The sequence below is a fragment of the Cheilinus undulatus genome, linkage group 5 (assembly GCF_018320785.1).
Source record: "Cheilinus undulatus linkage group 5, ASM1832078v1, whole genome shotgun sequence".
NCBI classification, from domain to species: domain Eukaryota; kingdom Metazoa; phylum Chordata; class Actinopteri; order Labriformes; family Labridae; genus Cheilinus; species Cheilinus undulatus.
The window spans coordinates 26,717,421-26,743,354 of NC_054869.1; the positions used below are offsets into that span (position 1 = coordinate 26,717,421).

General features: G+C 42.2%; 1 protein-coding gene across 2 annotated transcripts in view; it reads right to left on the reverse strand.

The window, feature by feature from the left end:
* znrf3 (zinc and ring finger 3) overlaps nt 1-25,734 on the reverse strand; it is a 99,584-nt gene extending 73,850 nt beyond the window's left edge. For both annotated transcript variants that reach the window (XM_041787985.1, XM_041787984.1), the window contains exon 1: nt 25,348-25,734. In XM_041787985.1, coding sequence (XP_041643919.1) covers nt 25,348-25,578 — 231 coding nt within the window. In that variant the 5' untranslated portion in view covers nt 25,579-25,734. The remainder of the gene's footprint in view (nt 1-25,347) is intronic.
* Nucleotides 25,735-25,934: the final 200 nt, after the last annotated feature.

The window sequence follows — 25,934 nt, forward strand, 5'->3', positions numbered from 1 at the left end:
AAAGTCAGACCTCCACCTCAGAAACATGGAGGAAAAAAAATCCATTGGATCTAATCGATCAAAATGAATGTTCATGTTATTTTCCCCATATTTCATTTAGAAAATACAAAGTTTTGAGCCGAGAAATCCAGAGTTCCGAGTTTCATTGAAAGCTGCAGCTCGGGCAGCGGCTGCCATCTGATTACGGGACGCCGGGGTGTGTGAGCTCGGTGTGTGCGGCTCTGTTACACCTTTGTGTGAATCATTTGTTGGGGAACAGGGATGGGCATTCCTTTTCGCCTTTATTGCGGAATCTCTGTGTAAAAACGGCTATTAAGACAACTCCATATACGTAGCCTATGGGTGGCTGCAGCATGGACAGTAGGAACTCATTTCACTGAAAAGAAATACAAAAACTATTACAGTTATATGTTTAGTTAAGCAAAATATTTATATTAGTTGGGTTAATCGAATCATCAGTCAAGACAGGTTTTTACATGAAAGGATATTTACATTCTATTGAGTTTTCTAACTTCTTAACATCTTTCACAGAACTCTGCAGCAACATACAGATAATCTGTTCTTTTAACTGGGTTTTCTGTTACTGTTAATATCATTTTTCCAGCTTTTATCAAGTGCTGGTTTCATTTGTGTCGACAAATTCTGCCCCATATGATTGGCTACCTGTGTTTCCAACACTTTACTAAGCAAAGCAGTCTAAGATGTCTAAGTAGAAGCTCCTAGAGTAGCTAATATTTGCTATGTATGTTTAAAAAATACTGTAAAAGATGCTGGGTGCTCTCATTGTACCCTCACACTGCTAAAACTATTCTGTCTTCATTGGGAACAGCTGTACAAAAAGATAAATGGGGACAGGTAGCATGTGAGCCAGCACCAGCAGACTAACATTAATCAATGACTACCTTACCTGCACTCTGCTATAAATAAATTCTCTAACCTCAAAGGGCTGCAGCTCATTGGATCCAAAGAAAAAGATGACTTTATGTGGATAACAGCTGATGTTTCAACAACTTTCCTTAGAGAACAGAATGCTCATCATCCCAATAGTCTAAGCTTAATTACAGGACATTATGCATGCTCAACTAAGTGAATGAAACTCACCCAAGAAGCCAACCCTGCTACACCGTATTCTGTTGCTGCATCTTTTGGCAAACACACCCCTGTTTCCTATTCTTGTTGAACAGCAGTTGAGTAAACTAGCAATGCTGCACCACCTACTGCTGCTTTCATAGATGCTCAGAAAATGTGTGGTTGCATTCACTGCCACTTTGACATTGGAGTTTCTATCGCTGAATCTTCTACCCATCAGGTCTAACAGGGCAACTGGATAGTCAATGGCATTTCAAGGGTGGCAGTGGATGAAAGAATTTGGTCTGATGGTGCCATTGTTGTTCAAGCTCATCTCTAAAGTTGAAAACAAGACACCCAACTTTATTTCCTATCAAAAGCTTGGGAGTGCTCCAAATTCATATAATCTGTGTAGACTTTTACTTAAAGAATCTTAGATGCTTGATTTGGATACCTCCAATCTGCAACTTCAGCACAACTTTCTTCTTTGTCTTTTTCAAACTAAGTTACCATAACGATTGAGCCACACCTCCTTTAGCTACTTAAAAACATTGTGCGTGCACACATAAATCTACACACTCCCTCGCTCACTCACTGTCCCTCCACACAGCTATAAAAGGGGGGTGGGGCTGCTGTGGTGATCGGACAAACACTGTTTTGGAACTTTGCCGAGCGGGGCCATTGTGCAGGCGCGGTAAAGAGACAGAGAGAAAAGGCTAGGGAGGGGTTGGGGGGTGGCGCTGAGGTTGCTTCAATGGCTGGCTCCATCAGTGGAGATAAAAGGCAGAAAGGTGCTAGGCCAAGCTGGGGCCTGGCAAGGTGGAGGAAAATGTTTGGTAGGAGGGGTTCGTGGTCACAGGTGGATGCAGGTGAGATGAGGTCAAACAGAAATGTTTGTGAGAATGTGTTATACCGTCTGAACTATTCAGATTTAACAGTAATGCTCAATAAGTGAGCCATTCCAGCAGCAAACATTTCTATAAGAATGCAATGAGCAGTTTAATGCCACTTTAAATTATACACACTAAATGTTCATTATTAATTCCTGTGGATTCAAGTTAAAAGTTAAACCTGAAAAAAACTGATATGGGATTAAAGAGGATTTGGCTATTAGCAGAAAAAGTGTCCCCTATAAAAAATATTCAACAGATTGTTAAAAGTACTGTGCCTATAAAAAATATTCACCCATACCCTTAGCTGTTTCACACTTTTATTGATCTTATAAATCAATGATGGTCAATGAAATTTGTTTTTTTTTTTTTATTAAAATGTTACAAAGGAACCTCTTTGATGTCAAAGTAAAAGCAGGCTTTCTACAAAGTAATGTCAATTAAATAAAAATTGTAAGGAAATAAAGTGACTACATAAATCCCCCCCCCAGTCAGTAATTAATAGAAGCACCTCTTGCTGCAATCACAGCACTGACTGTGTGGATAGGTCTCAACCAGGCTTGCACATCTGGACAACGCAATTTCACTAAATTCTTCTTTGCAAAACTGCTCAAGCTCTGCCAGGTTGCACAGGGATCAGGTGTGAACAGCTCTTTTCAAGTCCATCCTCAAATTCTCTATTGGATTGAGGTCTGGGCTTTGACTCAGCCAATCCAGAACATTCACCTTGTTTCCTTAAAGCATTTCTGTCCAGCTTTTGCTGTATGCTTCAGGTCATTGTCTTGCTGGAAAATAAATCTTCTCCCAAGTCATAGTTCTCTTACAGAATGAATAAGATTGTCCTCTACCTTCACAAGCCTTCCAGGGCCAGCTGCCGAGATGCCTCCCGAATGCATGATGCTGCCACCACCATGCCTCACAGTGAGGATAGTGTGTTTGTGGTGATGTGCAGTGTTTGGTGTTCACCAAACATAGTGTCTTGATGACCAAAATGCATCATTTTGGTCTCATCAGACCAAATTCTTTCATCCACTTAACTATGGAATCTCTAGCACATGCTATCTTGTGAACTCTAGTTGAAATTTAACATGAGTTTTCTTCAACAGTGGCTTTCTCTCTGCCATTCTCCCATAAAGCTTTGTCTGGTGAAGAACCAGGGCAACTGTTGTGTGCAGAGTCTCTCTCATTTCAGCTGCTGAAGCTTCTAAATCCTTCAGAGTAGTCATAGGTGTCTTGGTGGACTCTCTCGCTAGTCTCCTTCTTGCACCATCACTTAGTTTGTGAGGACGGCCTGATCTAGACAAATTAACACATGTGCCATAGTCCTTCCATTTCTTGATGGATTTAATTGAACTCCAGGGGATGTTCAGTGCCTCTGATTTTTCTTATCCATCCCCCCGACTTATACTTTTCAATAAACTTTCCTCTGAGTTGCTTGGAGTGTTCTTTTGTCTTCATGGTACAATTGTAGCCAGGAATACTGATTAACCAGTGACTGGACCTTCCAGACACAGGTACTTTTATTCTTAAATCACTTGAGACACATTCACTGCTCTCAGTTGATCCCCATTTCATTTAATGTGAGACTAATAGCACCAATTGGCTTGACCTTTGTTGAATTAGCATATCTTTATTTAACAGACATTAGTTTGTAGAAATCTGGTATCACTTTGACATTGCTGACTTTCTTTTATCAAAAAAGGCCTAATTATATTGATTGATTTACAAAATCAATAACAGAGTAAAACATCCAAGGGAGTGACTACTTTGTATATTATCCAGAATAACAGGAGTAAGGTCATGTTGCGCTCTGTAATTTGGGTGAACTGACCCTTTAGAAAAAGTAAGAATGATGACTTTTTTGCATGTGTGTATCCTTTTACAAGTCACCTCAGGGCCACATTGGCCGAAGGTCTGGGTGTGGATTCATGTCACCCAGCCATCCAATCCTCCTCATCTCCGACTCAGTCAACCCACACCACCGCCTGAGGACAGGGTCTGTGGATTTCATACATTCCACTGTGGGAAGGGATACACTTCAGAGTCTTCAACTTAAGTGGTTTTGATTTTCAAGATTTCACAAGAACTGCAAAAAACGCATAGAATAACTGACCCAAACCACCATGAAAACAAGATATTTAGGACAGTGGGTGTGTAAACCACTCTGTAAATATTACCACAACATGCGTGCTAATTACAGGGAAGGAAAGTGGCAAAAACAAGACTGTCATGCTTTCATCATAACACCACTTACATAGCCTGCACGTCTCTGTTAACGTGTGCATTTGTGCCCCAGATGATAGAACTGCTACATAGTTAGTCAATGGGGGGCAAGGGTAAAGAAATGTAAACTTTATTTGGTGTAGAAATAATTTCCATTACTGTAAAGCTCTCAATAAAGGTTGATTTGTTCTTTTGATCACCCCACAGAGTGTTTATGAAGCCACTATGGGATCAGCGCTGGCCTGGAGGCAAGGCCAGCACCAGAATTCCTCTGAACATTTGTTTAGCAGCAGACCGAGCACAGAGGAGCACACAAATACAGTATTGTTCCTCATGTTCTTGCTGGTGGCGTTGCCAGAGGTAGAAGCAGACACGGATGGAGAAAAAGGGAAAGATGGAGTTAGAAGCTGTGGTTTTCAAATAAGCAGACCCCTTGGATGACTGCCCCTGAAGAGTTAAACATCAAACCCACTTTACACACAAGCACTTCCTGCCATCAGCGTACCCAGCACTGCTTAAAAAAGGTAATGACTTGCTTCTAAAGATCAGGTTGTTTCACAGTTGAGAGGGCTGTTCCATCTCTGAGTGGTCAGAGTCTTCTGCATGTTGTGGCTTATGAATTATAACAAGTTCCTCCCACATCCATGCTTTAGTATAAGCATATTTGGAAGTGTTTTATCAGCCCGAGAGTTCATGACTCCAGTGTTGTAAACCTCTAGGGATCCATGTTATTTAATTTGTTTTTTATTAGAGACAAGGAACCACTTAGCTGGCTGTAACCTCGGGGGCATTTGGCTCCACATCTGAGAGGACTTTAGGCAAACCCTTTTCTGTTAAAGGGACAGCCATAGGAAATACTTGACTCAAGTCCACAGTCAGTGAAAATCAGTCAGGTTCTCACAAGATGCCAACATAAATGAGCCATACATCGAGTTAAAAGTTACTCTCTCTTATGTGCTTCTTCTTTAAACTTCAAACGAACAGGAAGGTATTTGTTGTGCTGGACTTTATCTCTTTGACAGGAAATACAAACCTTTTTGAAATGCTTCATCGGCATGATGAAAATATTAGAAAGCCAAGGAAAGTCAAAGGGTCAGCGAAGGTCTCTCAGCCAAAATTAGCATATGCCACACTATGACACCTTAAAGATGAATACCTAATCCAGAGGATCCAAGGGTGATGAGTACCAGGAGACACGAGAGGACGGTGAATATTCAAATAGCCTGGCAAGTCTAGCCTATTTTTTGCATATGAAATTCCTCTGCAACTGAAGGTCAGGACCTCAGGGTCCTTAAGGAAAGAATGTATGACTTGAAATGGGAGACCCAAAGGGGCTGCTCGCATCCCATGGCCTCCCAGCTGGGAGGACAACGTACAGATCAAAGAGGCTCTGTGAATCTTCAAGAGGGACGATTGGGAGGGTATGTGAAGAGGCCAGGAGATGTCTCATTTATTGTGCATTGCGTGTGGAAGTCCCATCTTCTCTTTGGAGCGTTTACAGCTTCTACTTGTTTCATTAATAATTCAAAATAACATGGAAAGACCACAGTAAGCCTCAGCCATTAGAGTCTTCACAGTGTGCAGCTAGCATGTTAGAGTGTGAGTCATACAGTCCAGTGAGCCGTGTTTACCTCACGTTTGTCTTGGCCAGCTGTGCAGTGTTGTATTAGAGCAGAATGAGCTATGACAAAACCTCTTTCGACAGCCGTGGTGACTCCTTTCCCTCAAACACCCCCTTGTATCTGACTATCTGAGCATTGGACTCAAAGATAGCATCTGTATACAACTCATTTCCTAACTTGAGCTCTAAGATTTCTTGTTCCAGTCCAATTTTAGTTTTATGATCTGTGCTAACTCATAAGATTCTTTGACAAGGGGTAAAAAAAACTAAGAAGTAGCTAATTTCAGTGCACTCTAAAAAAAGTGCATTTAATTTGTGCCTACAAGAGCAACAATCACCAAACTTTTCAGTCCCAAAGGCTGCACATGTTCCTGCTCTTCCTGTGCCTACAAGGAAAGCCTGAAGCAGGGAAGGAAGCAGCAATAAACCCAGAGCAGAGCAGGCATCGATGACAACAGGATGACATTAAGTCAGATAGCACAAAGGAGGAGCTGGGGTGGAGGAGGATTACAAAATGCAGCTTGCATAGAGCAGCAAAGGGGAGGCAAAGGCACCATAAGTGCAATCAGGGAATCAGCTGGCCGTCAGCTGATAAGGGCTTGTGTGAGATCAGTTAAAGGGAAATGGACTTGAGCTTGTATAACACTTTTCTAGTCGTCCGACTACTCAAAACGCTTATACACCACAGGTCACACCAACCCATTCACACTCTTTCGCTCCATTTACTCCACATTCACACACTGATGGTAGAGGTTGCTATCGAGAATTTGCCATCAGTATTAGCTTATCCCATTCACACGCATCCATACCCATTTACACGCCACTGAAAAAGCAGTGGGAGCAAACTGGGGTTAAGTGTCTTGCCCAAGGGCACATTATGTGACTGCAGGAGTTGGGGATTGAACCCATAACCTTCCTATTGTGAGATGACCGACTCCTACTACTGAGCCACAGTTGCCCTCACACCTGATCCCAAATACATCACAGGGTTCGACTCTGAACCAACGATATACACCTGATTTTTGCAAAACAACAAAATTTTAGATTTGACTGCAAATTAGGCCTAGGCAATATGGCCTAAAATGATATCACAGTATTTTTTCTTGTCTTTTACGGTAATGGCATTATATTGCGGTATACAAAATTAAAAAGAGGTAATGCCTTAAATTCCAAATTCAACTGTTATAACCCCCTTCTACCCTTAAAACAAGACCTTGATTGCATATTCAATTTATGTCTAAGCATAGGAGCACAGAAAAAAAATATTTAAAAGTTTCATCTATCCTGCATAGTCTACCTAAAGGTAAACCAAAGGTTAGGGGTATGGTAGGCATGATGGGCCTGTATGTAAAGATGTACCTGGCATGTCAAAATAATAAGCACTGCCCATAGACAAAGAACAGAGTGTCTTTTGTAGGAAGAACCAGGACAACCAGCATCCCCTGTCGGGATTGTGCCCCTATTAGAGAGCTGAAGTCTCCCAACCTCCAGCACCTAGACTGCCAGCCAGCCAGGGCCCAGCCCGGAGGAGCCTGTCATCACTACCACAGAGGCCTCTATTCATCCCCGCAAAGACAAAGCCAAAAGTGTACAGCAGCCATCCAAGGCATCCCAAGCATCCAGATATCCACCAGCGATATCATTTTAGGCTTTTGTGAGCCTTTGCTTTGGTTCAACCGACAGTCTCTCCCACCACTGTTCCTCTCGTATCAAGGACCTCACATACACTGTCCATGGAGAACGGTCATGAACCTATTCAGAGTTGTTACCACCTGGGGTCTGGTAAAGGCTGGAGCCTTTTGCCCCGGAAAAGTGAGCAACAGCAAAATCAGTCCTTTGAACAACTAGATGAATATGTGGGGTACCATATAACAATGGAGTGCAATCTTGGTATTGGCTTTATCTGGGGGTTTGATGCCTCCTTCTCTGATCATTTCAACACTTAGCAGGAATGCTTAGACAGAAGGATCATGTTTTCCTGTTCTGTATTGTTTTTTCTTATAGGAAAACTCAAGGTGGCACGAATTTTTCAGGGCTGATACAATACTGATTATTAGTAGCTCATGACACAGATAACCGATATTTGAAACTGATACGCATTTATTATACAAAATGTACTTCATGTGGCAAAAGTAAAACTGCATGTTAAAAATGGAGGAAAAGAAACAATTTATCCCTAGCCCTCTCAACATGAGATACGGCTCAGAGCAATACGGTAAAAGCAAGAAAACATGAAGTGATGCCATATGCTCACTGTGTCAGTGGTACTCAGGCTTAAGTGTTGATTGGCTGGTTCCCATGTGACATCCAGCCAATCAGATTTTATTGTATATAGGACGTTTATTGAGACTGTGAGGAGTAAAAATAAAGCCAGAGATGAAGACACGGAACCAAAGTCGTGCACCTCTGATTAATTAACTTCATCAATTAACTGTAAAATGAAATGGCGATACCAATAATCGGCCAAATACCAAATACTGTCTTTATGATCAGTCAGGCTGACAATCAGTCTACCACTAGCTTTTACTTTAGATTTCAGCAATTTATATGCTCAACACATGACTAGCATATTTCCAAAACCCACACTCATTGCCCTGATACTGGCAAGATATAAAATAAACTCATGAAAACATGAACTGATTTATTTTGGAAGACTTCACTCCAGCTGATTGGATATGCCTGACCTGAAGACTGAAACAACCAGTTTGCTCAGATTTGTACCGTGAATTACTTAAAATGTTTCTGAAAATATCACAGATTTAAATCTTGCCCTCCAAGTTCAAGGAAATTCAACCCCAAATTTACATAAAACTTACTTTCATTATGCAAGTTGGCTTTGATGATAGCTGGTTATATTTTCTACCAAGTATTACAACTTTAAGGTAAAAAACAAGTAGAAGTGTAGCTGAGTCTCTGTAGTGTCACATACCAGAGCTCTCTGGAAACTTTGGGTTTGTTTTGCTCAATTTATCTTGTAAAGGAGTGGCCACAGAGGTAAAAAGTTCAATCAGAATAGGAAAATGCATGTCCTCCAAAATCAATCCAAAGCACACTGTAGAGTTTTTGTGGAATCATGATACCTTCGTTGTCATTTTAATTACAATTAGTTTAATTTTAATCCAAGATGTACAAGCCACTGCTGACAATGGCCCTGATGAAGACCTAAGTGTGCCACAGTGTGTAGGGATATTTTAGATATATTTTCCCATGTAATACTCAAATTCACAAGCAAATTCATAGAAAAAGCAACACCAATATCTAATAAATAATTCCAAATAAAATAAAAAAGGTGTTCAAATGGCAGTGGGGATCACATCATTCTCAACTGAGTTACCATTTCAGAGTCTTTTGGACTCTGGCAGCACTGGGCCCCTGAACTCAGTGCTGATATCTCCACCTGCTGATAGCATCAGCTGCCCCACTGCTGTCCCCCCTTCCATCCCTTCCACCCCTCCCTTCTCTCTCGGGCATGTGTGGCAGCCTCTGATAAAAGAGGAAACATAAGCTGTGATGAGGAACACATTGCCACCAGAATAACAGCACAGAACATCAGCTCGGTGGAAAAGGAATGAGAAGGAGGGAGACAGAGGCAGAGGGTGGAGGAGGAGAGAGAGGGCAAGGAGATGAGTGAGGAAGCGGTGAGAGAAGAGAATGAGAAGCAGGCAGAGAGAGGGAATCTGAAAATGATTAAAGGAGAATGCTGGCTGGAACAGAAAAAGCTGTTGTGTATCTCCGGGCTAAAAACAGAGAGAAGAGGAGGTTCTGGTAAAAAAAAGAAAAAAAAAAAAAAAAAAAGAAATAGGAACTGAACAACAATAAATTCGTACGGCCAAAAAGTTATACAACAAGCTCTTCTGTACAGAGTATTTCTGAACCAAAAGGCCACTTGGAAGCATGTGGTTTGTCCAAAAAACAAACGGAGCAACTGCAATCAAGATCACAAACAAATACCTATAAATACGACAGGAGAGGTAGCATAAATACATAGTGCGGCGCCCAAAAAAGAATACTTTTGTATAGAATGTTGTTTTTAGCAAGCACTAGAGCTTGAGACAGCCTGACAGGCTTTTTAAGAGCTTCTTGTTTTTAACATACTGACACTATAAATTGATAAAATAGCTTCAGGAACGTGGCAATATTTCAGCAACAATGAAATCTTGATCCCAAATTCCATCACAGTACAAGCTGACATGCTTTTTCTTTTCAGTCCTCTGGAAAACAAGTGAATGTAAATAAATCAGAGCTGTTGACATGGGCTGAGAGTGGAAGGGACAGGTGCCACAATGACACCAGGGCCCTCCAGGGGATGTATGCATCCCATAGCAGTGTCTTCTTTCAAGATGGACACCGAAAGGGGGATGAACCAGTTGGTCCACCCAGGAGTGTATGTGCTTGCAGCAGTGATGCATGGGTCACCCGTGGCTCGTGCAATCCTACGCCTATGCATTGTGTGGGGATAAATGTCATATTCTGCTCCTTACATGCAACAGGTAATAAGTCAAGGCAACTTTTGGTTCTCTTTTAGAGCCTTTTTTTTTTCTTTCTATTTCTTTGGTGCACCGAAAAAGACGTTCTCTTTAAAACAGAAGCGGGACTTTTAATCTGTTGCTAGTATCAGACATAGTCCGACATGCCTGGAACCACAAAAAACTAGCAAGTAAAGCTCAAATGAGTCTATTAGTCTGCTTTTGACCAAGTACACTTTGCTCCTGGCAATGCTTCCTCCTACTGGCTGGGAGTCAACATAAAGTGTCCTGTTAATCTAACAGTTGTCCAGCTACACTGAAAGTCACCTCCGAGTCCGGCTGTAGCATTCGTGTCAGGAATCCACAAGCTCTTTGCATACCGAGTGGCCGGATATCCTCCAGTTAAAGAGGGCTCTTTAAGCCCTCGCCATGTGTCGGTCGGCTGGGGAGGGTGACATGGGGTAGGGGGTGTTTTTAGGGTGGTGGCAGGGATGTACAGTGCTTAAAAGGCCTTTGGAGTGACATAAGCATCACACTGAAAGGATACAAACCAAGACTGTGCTGTTCAAGATCCATAGAAACCAATCCACTTTCCTGCAGATCCTCAGAGCCGTGCTCCACTACGGCTAAAAGTGCGTTTCTCCTGCTCTGAGCCTGCAGATCTGTGCGTCTGTGAATGGCTTTTGTGTTGCTGCCGGGGCAGAACAAAGTGAGTTCAGGTTACTGCACTCCTCCTGTTATTGGCCTACATTGTCTCTAATTATTCTAGCAAACATTGACACAGCATGTGTGGTCTCACATTTATACCCCCCACCTCCACCCGTCCTCTGCTTATCTGAGTGAGAAGAGTAAAAGAGCAGAGAACAGACAGTATGAAAATGCTCTGAATCTGACTGTTTTTCCTGCTTTAAAGTGAAAGCATCAGTGTTCAGCATACACGTGCCACCAAGATGTGCTAACATGGGAGAGAGCACAGGCTGCTGAAGTTTTCTAGGATGCTATAACGGAAAATAGACAACAGCCGCAACTTTAGCGCTCGATCCCACACTCTAATTTGAATTCTGAAGCTTTCCCGTTGCCTGGGCGCCTCTAACTGCAGCTTTCGCAAAACAATAATTATGACGAATGTATGCATCAATAGCTTACCAAATCCTCTGTCCATAAGCTTAGCTTGAGGCAATGCTGCAGAAAAGCTGACCCAAATATGCAACGGGTGGTTGCCAACAGGAAATGGCTTGAAGTTAGGCAGAAGGATGGTTTGGTGTAAAATCAAATCATGAAAATATAGAAAGAGCACTACACTACATCGGCACTGAGGTTTTATTTGTATTTAGTCGCAGAGAAATTAGAAAACCTGAAAGGATTGTGGGCCAAGTTCTGTTAAATTCACATGAAAGCCTTTTTTCTACAGAGCCAGAGCAGATTGACAGATTCAAATGTTAGGAAGGACAACCTTTTCAGCTTCTTTAAATGGTTTTCATGACCAGTTTTCTCATTTGCTTGAAATAATCAGACCATCATGTTTCGACTAATCACCAGATTTCTGGATAGCAAGAATAGTAAACCACTGCACCTTAACAAGAAAGTGTAGTCTTTTTTTGCAACAGATGCACCAATTTTATTTTGATTAGTCAATCCAAATGAGTTTTTAATCATGCTTTTTTAAATGCATTAATTTTTTGTATTAATCTGTAATATTTCCTGCAAAGTGATGGGTCTTAGTCTAAACTCTTTAATCACAGGCTCAAATGCAGAGGTTTTTAAGTGTCCCACTGCAACCACAGAACATCATGGGAATATTAAATAACTATAATCAAATTAATATTAAATAATATTTAAACAGACTGTGCTCCCACAGCTGTGACAGAGAACAAGAGCACAGGTATAGGGGCAGCGTGAACAAGAGCATGGGCAGAGAGGAACTTCAATGCAAGAAGAGCAAGTGCAAGGAAACGGTCTTCAATAATCTTACAGTGTGGCAGTTCTTTTTCTCCTCTGCTGATGGACACCTCATATCCACACTACTGACATGTCAGCTTGTGTGTATTTGGCCATAGGTTACGGTTTGAGTTGCTGAGTGCATTGGCATGAAACGGCTAATGTGCGGTAGCTTACGGCTAATGTGCGGTAGATTCTGGTCAGGACAAAATTTGTTATATTCATGAGGACAAGCAGGCCATCAAGGGCCAATAACAAAGCCGATTATAGGTAGTTCATGAGACCAATAACTGATAAGTAGGGTTGCCCCGATCAGCACTTTTGGCCTCCGATCCTGATCCGATTTTTTAATATTGAATATCTGCCGAAACCGAGTCCCGATCCGAGATATATATATATATATATAGTTTATATGAATGTATATATCCTTAGATTCGAGTTTCAATTGGTTTTGTTTACAAAAATAACTGAAGTAAACAGAATAACTACTAGATGTCTCAAAAGTCTATTTCATTTCACTTAGTACAGCCAACATTGTTGTAAAAACAAAATCATATTTCTACTCAAAATGGTGTATTAGCTCTGTTTCACTTTAATAATCCACCAATAAATAAATAAAGTTACATATTAAGTTGACCGTATTAGTCACAACAAAAACTGAAGTCAAAACAGTTTAACTTTAATAGAATCGAAAACATATGAATCATACAGATTCAAAACAACAATCCCCATTAAAATGTAGCAGCTTAATCTAAGACATAAACCAAAACACTAGCATTGCAATAAAACTCAAATATCAAATACAAGGCACTCTTGTTATTACAGTGCAATTTCTAAAGTGCAACTGGAGCTGCCACATCACGTTTTCCTCCTTTACTTTTATTTCTTTACCCACTATTACTTTAAAATGAAGAGTAGCTTCTTGTTTAGGAACATTCTTGAAGGCCTGCTTTACATGCTCTGCTGTGTGAGACCCACTAAACTGGTGTGCATGTAATACTGCACGCTTTAACTCAAAGGTGGAGGACTGTGTAGTGACCATGGAGGAACAATCCCTGTCTTTAAGCAAGCAACTATGAACAGCGCCATTTAAGATATCACGCACAGTTTTGAGGATATTTTTAATATCAAGATGTTGCTGATAGCTGATAACAAGTTGTTCAAAGGCTGCACTGTGGAGCTGTGCACATTTGTCTACTCCACAGGAGTCGTAATCCGAAAAAACGTCACGCACTCGGACCTTGCACACTGAGTCCATTGCGTGTGTATTCGCCTTGACTGCCAAAATTTGTAGAATGTAGCAAATTGTTTCGTACTGTGAGCCTGTAGCTCTGTCACTCCTTTAAAATCCAGCTGGATCCATCCTGACAGAGAGCTTCAAACAGCACACGCTCATGCGTCACAGTGCTGAGACAAGTTGGAGAGATGGAAGACAACTTTTTAATTCTGTCTGTTATGACCTGTGAATAGGCTACAAACATATGACTTTATCTGTTACATTTCCATGACTGATATCCACACAATACACGGGCAAACTACAGTGTTTAAAGTAAGGTTTTCAGAGAGAGAGAGGGGAGGGTCGGGCGGTGGTGAGCGAGCAAGAGAGAATAAAGCAACAGGCACTGATCTGAATCATCATTCACCCATCTCTTTGTTATATTTCCATGGTTGATATCCACATGATAAATGAGCAAACTTTGGTGTTTAAAGTGAGGTTTCGGTGGAGAGCAAGCGAGGTGGAAGCAGCGGGAACTGTTTTGAATCATCGGTCACCTTGGACACATAGGAAATTTTGCATAAAATCGAACCTGTTCCGAAAAAAATGGGAAGTAAAACGACAATTTTGGCATCAATGTGCAGACATGATTAGAACAACATGAAACAGGCTCATTGTGCAAAGGCCTTAACACTCTGCATGCCAACCTGTGTACTAAGACACCTGCAGCAGCCTCTCAGTGAGCTGTCAGCATGGAGACTGACGCGCTTTCATTAATCTACAATGTCGAGGTCAGTAGGAGAGCCCACTGGATACAAGATTTTCAATAGATTAAATAACCTTCTTTATAGTCCATGTATGCAAAATGGAACAGGTCTATGCATCTGTCCGTGTGTGTGTGCTGAAAGCATGCTCATCCTCATCATTCCAGCCCGTCAAAATGACGGACAGCCTTCAAAATTCTCCATCATCCTTTCGGTTAACGCGACCTCTGTCTGCATACCACACTTCATCTGGTTTGTGTAACTGGTACAACTCTATCAAAAGAGTAGAAATGGCACTGATAGGCTTAAAAGTGCATTCACACAAACATGATCAATTTTTCAAGAAAAAGCAATATATTTAGAAATATGTCAAAAAATTTCTCCGCTATACCTTGAATCATTCTATGGCATAACTACATCTGCTAAATACAAATTAAAAATCCTCCTTTATTCATTCAGATAGGAAAAGATACATCCAACTTATGGCAGAGGCTACCATCCAAATCTCAGTACCACATCCTTTGGAGTTGTTTACTTCTAGATGCCTGCGGGATGCATGTCACCCAGGAGGTGACATTTTGACTTCGTCACATGCCTGTGGGATGCAGAACGAAGAGCAAAGGGCTGCATTGGCCTGTCTTTTTCTGTCATTCCCATCTTCTCCCACTCAATTCCTCCTTTCTCTTAGAACAGCATTCTGACAAACTAGATTCCTTGACATGTCTGAGGACAAGTTATCATTAGCAGGCCAAGTGTGTTTGGACAGACTGTTTATACACTGCCAAGCAGAGAACAGCCACCAAATCCTCTGTACCTTTTTTTTTTTTTACAATTTCTATTGCAGGATTTACTTGGAATATGACTATGAGAGATGGATACAGATAAACAGTAGAAAAGATGATGCTGGGAAGTGTGTTGACACACTAATGTGCTCCATCTCACTTGATTAAAAGAAACAAAATCCCCCTTTTCCCTCATATCACTGACCTTTAGTTTCAGTTTGAGCAGAAATGTGTACTGAAAAAAAAAATCATCACCTTGACATGCTTTCTTGACAGTGACAAGCAGGGGTAATGGGAGGTGAACAGATGGATTGCAAGGGGAAAGAAATGGACACAGCTGGCCAGGAGTACTGTCCTGACCTTTTCATATACACTCAGGTTCACACTGAGCCACAGCCAATTAGAAGGTGGGGGTGACTGAAAGGGTGTTAATACAGTTTTTTCCATGACAGAAATTGTCATCTCCATTCACCAGACTTTGAGGATATTTTCGTGACGTCTATCTGTCTGATATAATGCTACAGCTACACAAGGTCCAGGGTACAGCAATATCAGGCACAGGCACAATCAGAAAAATCATTTTACTTCCTTTATGTGCAAGTGCTGAGTAGGATAATACTTTTGGTCATCCTCATCAATTATTAAATTGCAGGTAACAACTAACAGCAGCTCTTAAGAGGCCTGATTCTCCTTAAAGATGACAGAGAAATAGAAGCAATTGGAAAAGTCACCTGTCATACAGAAAGATCTTTTTTAATTTCTGTGCTGTGCATGATTTATTTTTTTAACTGCTTTGTATCACGCATGAATTCTGTGATATAACCAAGCATTATCAAGCATTTAACAGCTGACGTATTAAAGCTCAACAGTCAACAGGCAAAAAAGCTGGAACAAAAGAACCACAAATGAAACTCCCTTGATTAACTGACTCATCAAATTACCAGCAGACCTGGTCACAAAGACGCCAGAACAAATTTTAAGCATTTTACATTAATGGCATCACATATCTCAATGACCAACACTGATGCTGTAGCATCTACAAATTATACTGAAAACTAACAGCTGCACTTAAAAATAATGGCACAAGTTTAAAAGAAGAGATCCAAAAGAATGAGCTTGTTAACATGAAGGACATAAAAACAGTGTGCAGACGGAGCAGTGAGTGTGTTGTGTTTATTAGTTGATGGCACATGATGGTTTTTTTTATCAATTTGGATTTTTTCCCCCCACACTGTGAGTTAAAATACATGTCATTAAGGCAGCCACCTTAACAATAAAGTACTGCTGCACTGATATGGCACTAAATACTTGTTCTGACTCGTGATGTAATTATTGAATCCTGGGTGCCAAATACGGATATTCTCATGTAAATACAGTGCTCTGAACAGATTTCCCCAGGAAAAGCTTACAGCATGACAATAAGAAGAAAAAGAGAGCAGGATAATGATAGACAATGATGATAAGAGGTTGTAGGACGAAAAGTGATGAGAGGTGAAACTGGCACCTGTGAGAAAAACACATCAAGCCTGTACTTTACCTCTCACAAAGAAATTTTGAATTCTTTATTCAATCAAATATGGTGATGTATCATGTATGCACCATTGAAAACTCTTGAAGAAACGTATTTTTTTTATCCAGAAAGCCTCTGTGTTTTTGTCACTCATTTGCAAAGCAGGCTTTGGCTACTGGTTATGTTCTCCTGCTTTGCAAAATAGTGAAAAAAACACAGAGGACTTCTTGGTATAAAACAAAATGCTTCAAAAAATTTGATAGTGTATGTTTGAGTGAACATTTTTTTGTGTCCAATTTTTACCCAAAACTCTGTAAATTCTGCAGAGAAACTGTACCCATCTGTTACAATGTTCAGCCTAGCTTCCTGCCCGGTACAACCGGCAAGTCATTCTTCAAGGAGTAATGCTCACTGGAGGCCAATGCCACTACCACTGCTATGTAACTCATATGACTCAACTTCAAAATACGGAAATATCCCTTTAAGCCACCAAACAGCTACAAGGCTTCTGCCCATCGGTCAGATCTACCACGTCCTTTTATGTTCCATTTTGCAACAGCAGAATTAGCTGCTGAGGGTTCCTCTGCAGTTCCCATCCCTAGCTCATATACTGCTCAAACCATAAGTTAATTTAATCGGTTAGTTGGATGTCAAACTGAAGCTTAACCTCATTATGGTTGCTTAGTTGTAAAGTCAAATATCAAGCAAGCAGATTTGTGGACCAGTTTATTAGAAAATGATGGAAAAGTGCAGTCAAAACATGAAGTTAAAGAACAACTGATATTAGCCTCTACTTAAAAGCCTTAGCATCAATGTGTTTAAGAACAGCAATTGCCTGCATGGTCCTACAAGACTCAGAATTGCTACACTATGCATACTGGAAACAAGGAGGTCCCTTCTTTTACGACCAGCAACAAAAGTTTTGCACAGCAATCCTCAGAGGTCTAGGTCCCATACAGGATGCACGACTTAAAAAGCTGACCTCCTCATGAACTCTAAATAAATAAAAGTGCAGCTGTTTACTGCTAATTTAACATCAAAGGCACATACAATAACACAATAAGTGTGAGGAAAACTTCAATCAGAGGCATGCAAATAACCTCAGGCAAACCAAATTCAACAACAGTGAATTATTGCCATGTGCTCGCTACGAGGGAGATACTTCCCCTGCCGTGTGTGCCTCTGAACTGTCATGGGAGCTGTCAATGAGTTATCAGCCGGATGATCATGGGGGCACTTTGAAAGAATCTGTGGTCATGCTTGGTTCAACACATTACAAGGGAAATGCATGCACACACTCTTTGACTCACACACAAACACCCTGTATAAACTTGACAAAGAACAGTCAACTCTGTTCCACCTGTTGTTTACTAGAAACGCCCAGATTAGCTTATCTGCTGACATCAAATAAAACCTTTCCTATTTCAAGTCCTCCATCAGAGATCTTCTTTACGCACTATGGGCTAGCATAACATCAGGAAGTGAGCTAATGTGCTCTTAAGTTTCTGCCGTCAACTGAAAACACTCAAGAGTATTTTTCTCATCGCGCTTGTGCAAGGGAACACCTCCACCTTTATTTGTATGGGAGTGGATTTAGCTCCAAGGCCTGCAATTACATCATCATTCAGTTTTGCAGCACCACATATCAGGGCCGGCATTACTCAGAGAGGCCTTTGAAGAGTTTGGCCCAACCCTCGCGCTCTCTCTTCTTCCCTCCTCCCCCTCCGCCTCCCCCTCTTCAGCACTGCCTTTGATGTTAGCGCGTGGAGCTGCACTGAGCATCGCGGCCTCCCAGGCCTCTCCACCTCGCCTGATCCTATCTGCTCAGGCGGCACATTCATGTGGTTTACACCCGCAGCACGACTCCCGGCAGCTATTCACCCAACCTTGCAGGCCCCTCCCTGATCAGGGTCCAGGGGCTGGAGAGGGGAAGAAGCTGCCGACAGGGGTCGAGGGGAAGGACAGGAGGAATTGTGGAGGCTTTAGCAAAGCCTAGGGCTATGCTACAGAGCTTTTATTGGCACGGTATGCTCGTGAAAGTACTATATTTGTAGAATCATGAAGGAAAAGTTACACCTGAGCCTTGGGGACTTCTCTCTGGAGCTGAACTGGAATGTGTTGGTGAAGGTGTGACTCTAACAACTAGAGAAACAAGAACCTAATCTTTGCCGTGGGTGCAGCTACACAAAAGAGCTAACCTGCAAAAGACATATTAAGCTTCTGCAGCGACAGGCAAAAGCAGAATATCCTGCGCCCCCAATATTTTCAGTATACCCAAGATACAGGGAAGACATAAAAAGGAAGCCAATTTTTCATTTGAAAAATCTAGGGCGCATCTTTGGCAACAGAGGAGGAGGAGGATGCAATGATATATCTTCACTATGGAGCAACAAGGCATGCTGCTATGTACCACAAGAAAAATGAAAGGCGAACCCAGCTTGTTCTCATCTGACCAAGCATGTCCAATCTATCATAACTCTGGCCCCATTGTGTTAGAGCTGGATCTTCCTCATTACTGGGACAACTAACTACAAACACACAAGAAAGTGGCCTCCAGATATCAATGTAGGACAAGAGGGTAAGGAATATGATCAACATGATTGAGCCAGAGCTTCCACCTGAACCTTATTTGTCCCCATCTGGCGCCCATACATGACCTTTGCCACACGTTAAAAGGAAATAAGGGAAACAAAAGGGAGTGTGGCAGAGGGCCTGTCAGGTGAAGCCTCACTACATTACTATGATGAATTAAACTGCAGGTGCACATCAGCGGTAATGGCTTCTTGCAGAGAAATAAGCAGAAAAAATACATTAAAGATTAATTAAAAGGACAGGATAGCTGGATCATCTCTTATTAAAACACAACATGACATTTTATCATGTGCAGGGGATAATTATGTAACCATGTACACAAAAGAAAAACCTTTGAACCGTCCTCTTGAACAAAGTGTGAAAGGCATTTGATAAGGCTTTCCTTTTCATGACAACAAATGTGAGTAGTAGGAGGACAGAGGGAACAAGGATCTAAGGATAAATAGAGGTAGGAGGAGGAGGAGAATGAAGCAGATGGTGTGTAGTTCTCTGATGAAATGGACTCCCTGTGCAGCTACCTTCCTAGTCTATTGGCTAAAAAAGTGCAACAAAAGGGGAGGCTGGCGTTGTGGCCTTCCACGGTTAGTCAGCACATTCCTGGCGGACAACAAAGCATGCCTCTGCCTGGATGAGCCACTGTGAGCATTGTCATTTCATAACCCTCGACCCCTTAGCCTTTGTTTTGCAGACCCTCTGTGTCAGTAGATAAAAATATGGGCTGAGGGGATGGACTGGACTTTTCAGCGCCGTTTCATCAAACACATCAGGAACAAGTCAGGAACCCATTCTGAGTTTTTTTTTTCATCTCTGACTCATTTTAAATGTGTTTCAAAAATAACTGAGTGGAGACACGCGTTGTTAAAAATCACCTTTTCACCTGTCAGAGTGCAACATTACTTAGGGTGCATTTCTTAGCTCTCATCATAGAAGAACCACAGCCTCAGGGAGAAGTAAATTAACATTTCCTCATCATCCGAGTGTAAAGCAGAGGACAAACACAAGGCGTTCATACAAATGAGCTCGGACACATAATCAATAGCAGATCAGGAGGAGAGCAGCGTGGGAGAATAGGGCTCCTTTGGGAGAGGCGTGGATGCTGGAGTGAAAGCACTGACTGACTAAGTAGGAACATCAAAGATCGCCTGAGCCACTCAGCCCAGTGGAAACTAACATAGCTATTGGGGCCACCAGTACCAACATGCACTTGTTCCAGGTGGAGCCGTGCAGCAAGTGGGAAGAGTGAAAGAGCCAGGTGCAAGAAAAGGGAAAACAGGGGCTGCTGGTTAGGGAGATAGTGGGGTCAGTTAAAAGAAGTACTGAGACAAGTTCAAGTAATGAGAGCCAATATGGGGTTTGATAGTAAAGACTGACAAATATCTGAAAAAAATACAGCTGGCAATCACAGTTTAATGCTAAAATATAAAATATAGCATTTCCATTTGTGTACATTTTCAGGATTTAACAAAGCTTTGGAGAGACATGCACTGAACATGAGTGCAATCAGTCACAGAGCAGAAACCTCATTTAGAAAAAGGAATTGTCTTTTTTTTTTAAGTCAAGCTTATGAAACAAGTATTCCCATTTTGCTTTTTTCAAATCACATTGTTTCATATTTACACTGTTGTAAATACAAAATAGAGGGTATGGAGAGCTTATGTATCGAAGAACATAAACCTGGCTTGCATTTGATCATTTAATACACTTATTCAACCTTTTTTGCCTATATGAGAGTTCACAATTAAAAAAGGGGCACCTTGGTACCATATAATGATAAGTCTTGCTGGAGTGGTTTGCTGCATATCATCTCCTCTCTTAAGAGCCTTTCTATCATCAGTTGACACTGTCTTAAAAGGCAAAAAAGCATTCCCACAAAGTGCCAGAAAATATCATCTTCAGGAAAAATGAAAGAGGGCTGGCTCTGGGAGTTGCACTTCATGGTAGTCCAAAGGGAAGCTACAAAACAACTGAAATGTCAACAATTCATGAGTACATGCTGGTTATAAACTAGGTGCATGCAATGAGGTGCAAGTCATTTGCATGCAGTACATGGTGCATGACAAACTTTGGCTGAATCAGAAAAGACAGGAGGTGGGGGTGAAAGTGTGCATTGGGAAAGGGGGTGTTAGACAGGAAGAGAAGAACAGTTTAGTCTGTTCTATTCCGAAAAAGGGGAGAAACACAGCCTCAAATTACTTTGGCTGGGACATGAAAGTGAAACATAGTAGCGGTTAGGAGACGATAGCACTTAAAATACAGCTGCGACCGCCAAGCCAATAAATGGAAAAAAGTAGGGAGCAGCACTTTTAACCTTTTAAACGAGCGTTTGTGTACTGCTACTGTTGCTTTGGCGCTGGGAATGGCCCGGTCCCTGGCACCTCCCGTCTGGGGCTGTCCCATTATGGCCTCTTGGGGTTTCCAGCCTGTGGTGAGAAAGCGCGCTGGATGCCTTAAACCACTAAAGCTCTCATTATAGTCTAAATGCAGCGCGACACAACTCTTGCCAGCTCCAAGGTAGGAGCTCCAGTATTTAAGCTCATCGTTGTCTTAGCTTGAAACCGCCACTTTCCCCCCTTCACATCCAGTCAGAGAAAAACTGCCACTTTCAAAGAACCACACCATGAAGTCTTCCAGCTACTGGCACTTCATGTTCATGGGGATGAAGTTGAAAGGTGAAACAGCCCATGGGTGTTGGGAAACTCGAGCCTCTTCTTCCTGATGCTGGATTCAGAGGATGTCCTCTGTCTCTGCGTCCCTTCTGAGATGAAGTAGGCAAAAGCCACATTATTCCCTCTGGGTTCTTGCCGACTATGCTGCGAGTCCCATCTGGTCCTCTGAGTGCCCCTGCCACGTCCCTGCCTGTGCTCCTCACTCACATGCTGACAACACAGGCCCACTGGAAATCAGAGGCAGATGTGCACTGATGCACTGCTCATCTGGCTACAGGAAAGACGATTTGGCGTCAGGGAGACAATGGAGAATGATGGGCAGCAGAAGGGGTTTCCCTCTATCAGGTTTCCAAACTGGTAGAGCTGTGAATGCACCATCAACAATGATGGGAATGTGGGAAACATGATGGCTAACAGTTTTTGTGTCCTTTGGCCATTACGGTAATGTCATTACATTAAAGAAACAGGGCAGTCACAGGTGGCTCAGTCTCACCCAGCCAACAAGTTGTGACCTTGGTAAATCAGTCAGGGGGGTGATGAGTTCATGCCATCTTTGCCCGTCTTAATAGGCTTAACACAAGTCAAACTGCTGCAGTATATGTTAAGGTTTGGCAGGTCAACACTACATTTCAGGCTGTGTTTAATGTCTAATTTCTTATGCAAGTCTGCAATCCTCTAAATCACAATTTCCCCTGGCCAAAAGCACTGCTGGTTTTCAGTGAACCAGGCCATCAAGGAAGTACTTCAATCTACAGTTAACTACCTGGCAGGACAGATGACCTACAATACTCTGGGTGCCAAGAGCCGTTCTTAAAGTAGTCTCAGAGGAATGCAGAATGCTAGTGCACATACAAATGGCATCATGTCATGACAGAATGATTTAAGGAGACATTGATTACTTTCCTATTACAAAGCTAAACTGGAGCAATCATGGGACTTCTTGGGGAAGCCTGGGGTTTGGCTCTGTGGCCAGATCTGCATTGTCATGCTTCCCCCCTAAGAGCAGAGCAAGGAGCAAATTAACTTAATTTATTATTTTTGGCCCCCGCAGTGTTTGCCACTTTTCACACTCTTCGGCCAGAGCTGAGCGGGTGTTAGCCTTAGGGAATTAGTAAAAGCGAGTAGGGAGTATGTGGGCTGACTTTGGTTGGATCTTTGCTCAGGAACGTTGCCAAGCCCCCTCTTTCCCCTGCATTTGAACCCATACCTGCTGAGCTCTGGCCACTACTGAACACACAAGGTAACACAAACCCCTCAGGGCTCTGTTCAAACAGCAGAGGAAAGTATGAGAAGGCCTTGTAAACCTCAGGCAAGGCCAAATCAAGTGCCCTATTCACTGACCACCACACGACTCAAAGCTTGAGAGGCAAAAGTAGACAAGTGCGATGGTTGCAGAGGTTGCAGCAGACAGCCTAAATATTTGTGTTCAACCCGATTTCAGAGTAAAAACTATATCCGTTACAATACCACAGAGCAATTTCCCAACACATTACTGCAATGTTATTTCACAAGTACAGTATTCGCAAGTAAGGAATTTGATACCAGTTTAAAATTATACTCCTCAGGTTGTACGGCTGTCACTCAGTGTCAGCTTCATCTTTCATAAATCATTGGAAGAATATATGTTGCAAGAAATTCAAGACAGAGTGCTGTGCTAGACAAACTAACCTTCATTATAGCCTGACAAAATATAAGCTGCCTCTAAGTGGTCAGAAGCTATGTTAGCAATGAAAGCAAACCCAAATAGATGTGGTTTTCAATGTAAAGCAGAGGTCCGGCATTTTTGTGTGGTTTGAGTGGCGCCAAATGGCCATCACTGTGTATAAACGGGCCATTTTTATGCTGAGTATCCCCTCCTTTGATCTCCACATATCATCTTTCTTTCAAAGTAAGAGTCTACATTTTCAGTGGAAAACAACAAGGCACACTTTTATTGCGCAGCTGACACAGACACTACTGCAACATTGCAAGGGGGATTCGGCACTCGCTTTGCATGCATACAGAGAAATTAGATGTCTGCATTAATCGAGCAATTAAACTTGTGTGCAGCAGAAATTCTATGTTTCAGTTGTGTCTTTTGAGGCTGCCGACCAAGTGTGCACTTGGCACAACGTGGTGAACTTGATTCAACTCAAAACGTGTATTTGCAGCATTTAAACACTCCCCTCCACCCCTCAACTCACTCACTCCATCTTTTCAGAGGCGGCATTGAAACCTGGCCTGCCACCAAAAACCAATGATCTCATGGAGCTCAATAGTTTCTTCAGTCTGAGGTCACACTTCAGCAGCTACTGGCTCTTATACAAGAAATGAAAACAAAAACACAACCAGCATCTCACGTGGAATTGTTCTTGCAGTGGGCCCTTGGGTTTTCATCTCCTGCTATTCCAATGAATGGTGTAACATCAGAAAAATCCTTTCTAACTAAAAAGCATTGAGGCAAGACTCCAGCAATCAATCAAACGTCCTCTAAATTAACTTACATGCCAGCTACATTTTACAGATAGCTCCAAATTAACAGATTAAACTTCAAAGGTTGGATACCCACCACACAAACAATGCTCAACTCTCAAGTGGCTTCAAATCGCAGCATCGCTTACAGATAGCTTTCTGTTCATCCATAATAAACAAGAACTGAACAGCGTTAAACGCTCAACAAATAAAACATGAAACATTGCAGCTTTGTAGCCTGACTAGACCCTGAACTATTTGTTCCCGTACTAACAGAAGCCAAATAGATGAAGAACTAATGAAAGAACTTCAAACACATACTTGACTATGCTGAAAAACGTCATATTTCAGTGACCACAACTCCATGAGAGCTGGGTGGCTGACACAAGCATGACCAGTTTCTACCAAGTGTATTCATCACTCACGGGGAAAGGAAATAAAAGGGGAACACGGAAGCTTCTTCTATGAAGACTTAATTGATTAAATTATGAGTCATGTTAGGATTAAAGGTAAACCCAAAACCATAAAGTGCGCAACTTCAAAGGCAGCGTTGATGAAGGCTACATGGTAAGCGGCTACAAGCGGCGCTGGTACGGCCAATAAAAACAAACGTTGAGCCGTGCAAAGCTAACTTTTTTGGATTTTAAAGTACGTATTTGGCTAATACATGCTGTGTAACCAGGCTATACGTCAAAATTGAGCATGTATAGCAGCTTTATAGCCGAGTAACTCCAGAGAAATGCGTGAATCCGCTCGCTCAGAAAGTTTAGCAACTTTTCGGAGGCGGTGCAGGCTTTATCACTTTTTCGGAAAGTTCCCAAAAGCGCATGTTTCTGGAGAAGCCTAATTAACTGTAAAGCGCTCTCTAGTGAGCTCCAAACATCAACAAAATAACCTGCAAGAGCATGAATTCCCTGTGAATGAATTCCATAAGATAGGAGCCATCTTGTGACCGCATATGCTTGCAAGCTTAGTACCATCCTCACACCGCCTGCACACATACACATACACACCGTATACAACTCTTGTCAACCCCCGGCCCCTGTGGAAAAAGTTTCAGGAGGGCCAGTTTGTTGAAATTACACCCCGTGTCCCGGTTCTGTTTCCCACAAGTGCCGCCTGTCATTCTCCCACGAAAGAAAAAGACACTTTACACGTACTTGAACGATCTCCCCCTCCGCGCTGATAGTGGCTCCTGCTTTGGAAAACCGTCCTTGCAAGCCAGTCGTGTAAGTAGTATAATCTCCATTGGGACTGGACTCGAACAGAACCACTTCCACAAAGGCAGTATCCTTGGCGAAAACGGTACCAAGAGAAGCGGCAACCGCGAGGATCACCAGGACCACCGAGTCGGGTACACGATCTGAGCCTCTCCTTGGTAAAATCATCATCTTGCCGGCTGGATCTGCGCCGATCGGGACATAATTTCACACGGATTAATTTATCGGGTGAAGGTAATTGAAATCAAGTCTCTGCGCGTTTCGTGCGATGCGTCAAAAGAGTCGGAATTGTGCACCGAAAGCTGCGCCCGGGCTGAAGCGTGTTTATTTCACCACTGCAAGCCTTGTCAATTACATTGCCTGCAAACGCTCCCTCTCTCTCTCTTTCTCCCTCCCTCTCTCTCCCTTTCTTTCTCACCCCCCTCCTCCCCCTCTCTACAAAGCGGATCTCCTTTGATCTCCAAACACGTGATTTTTTTTTTTTTTAGTTTTTTTTTCTCTCTCTCCCAAAAGGGTTATATCCCCAC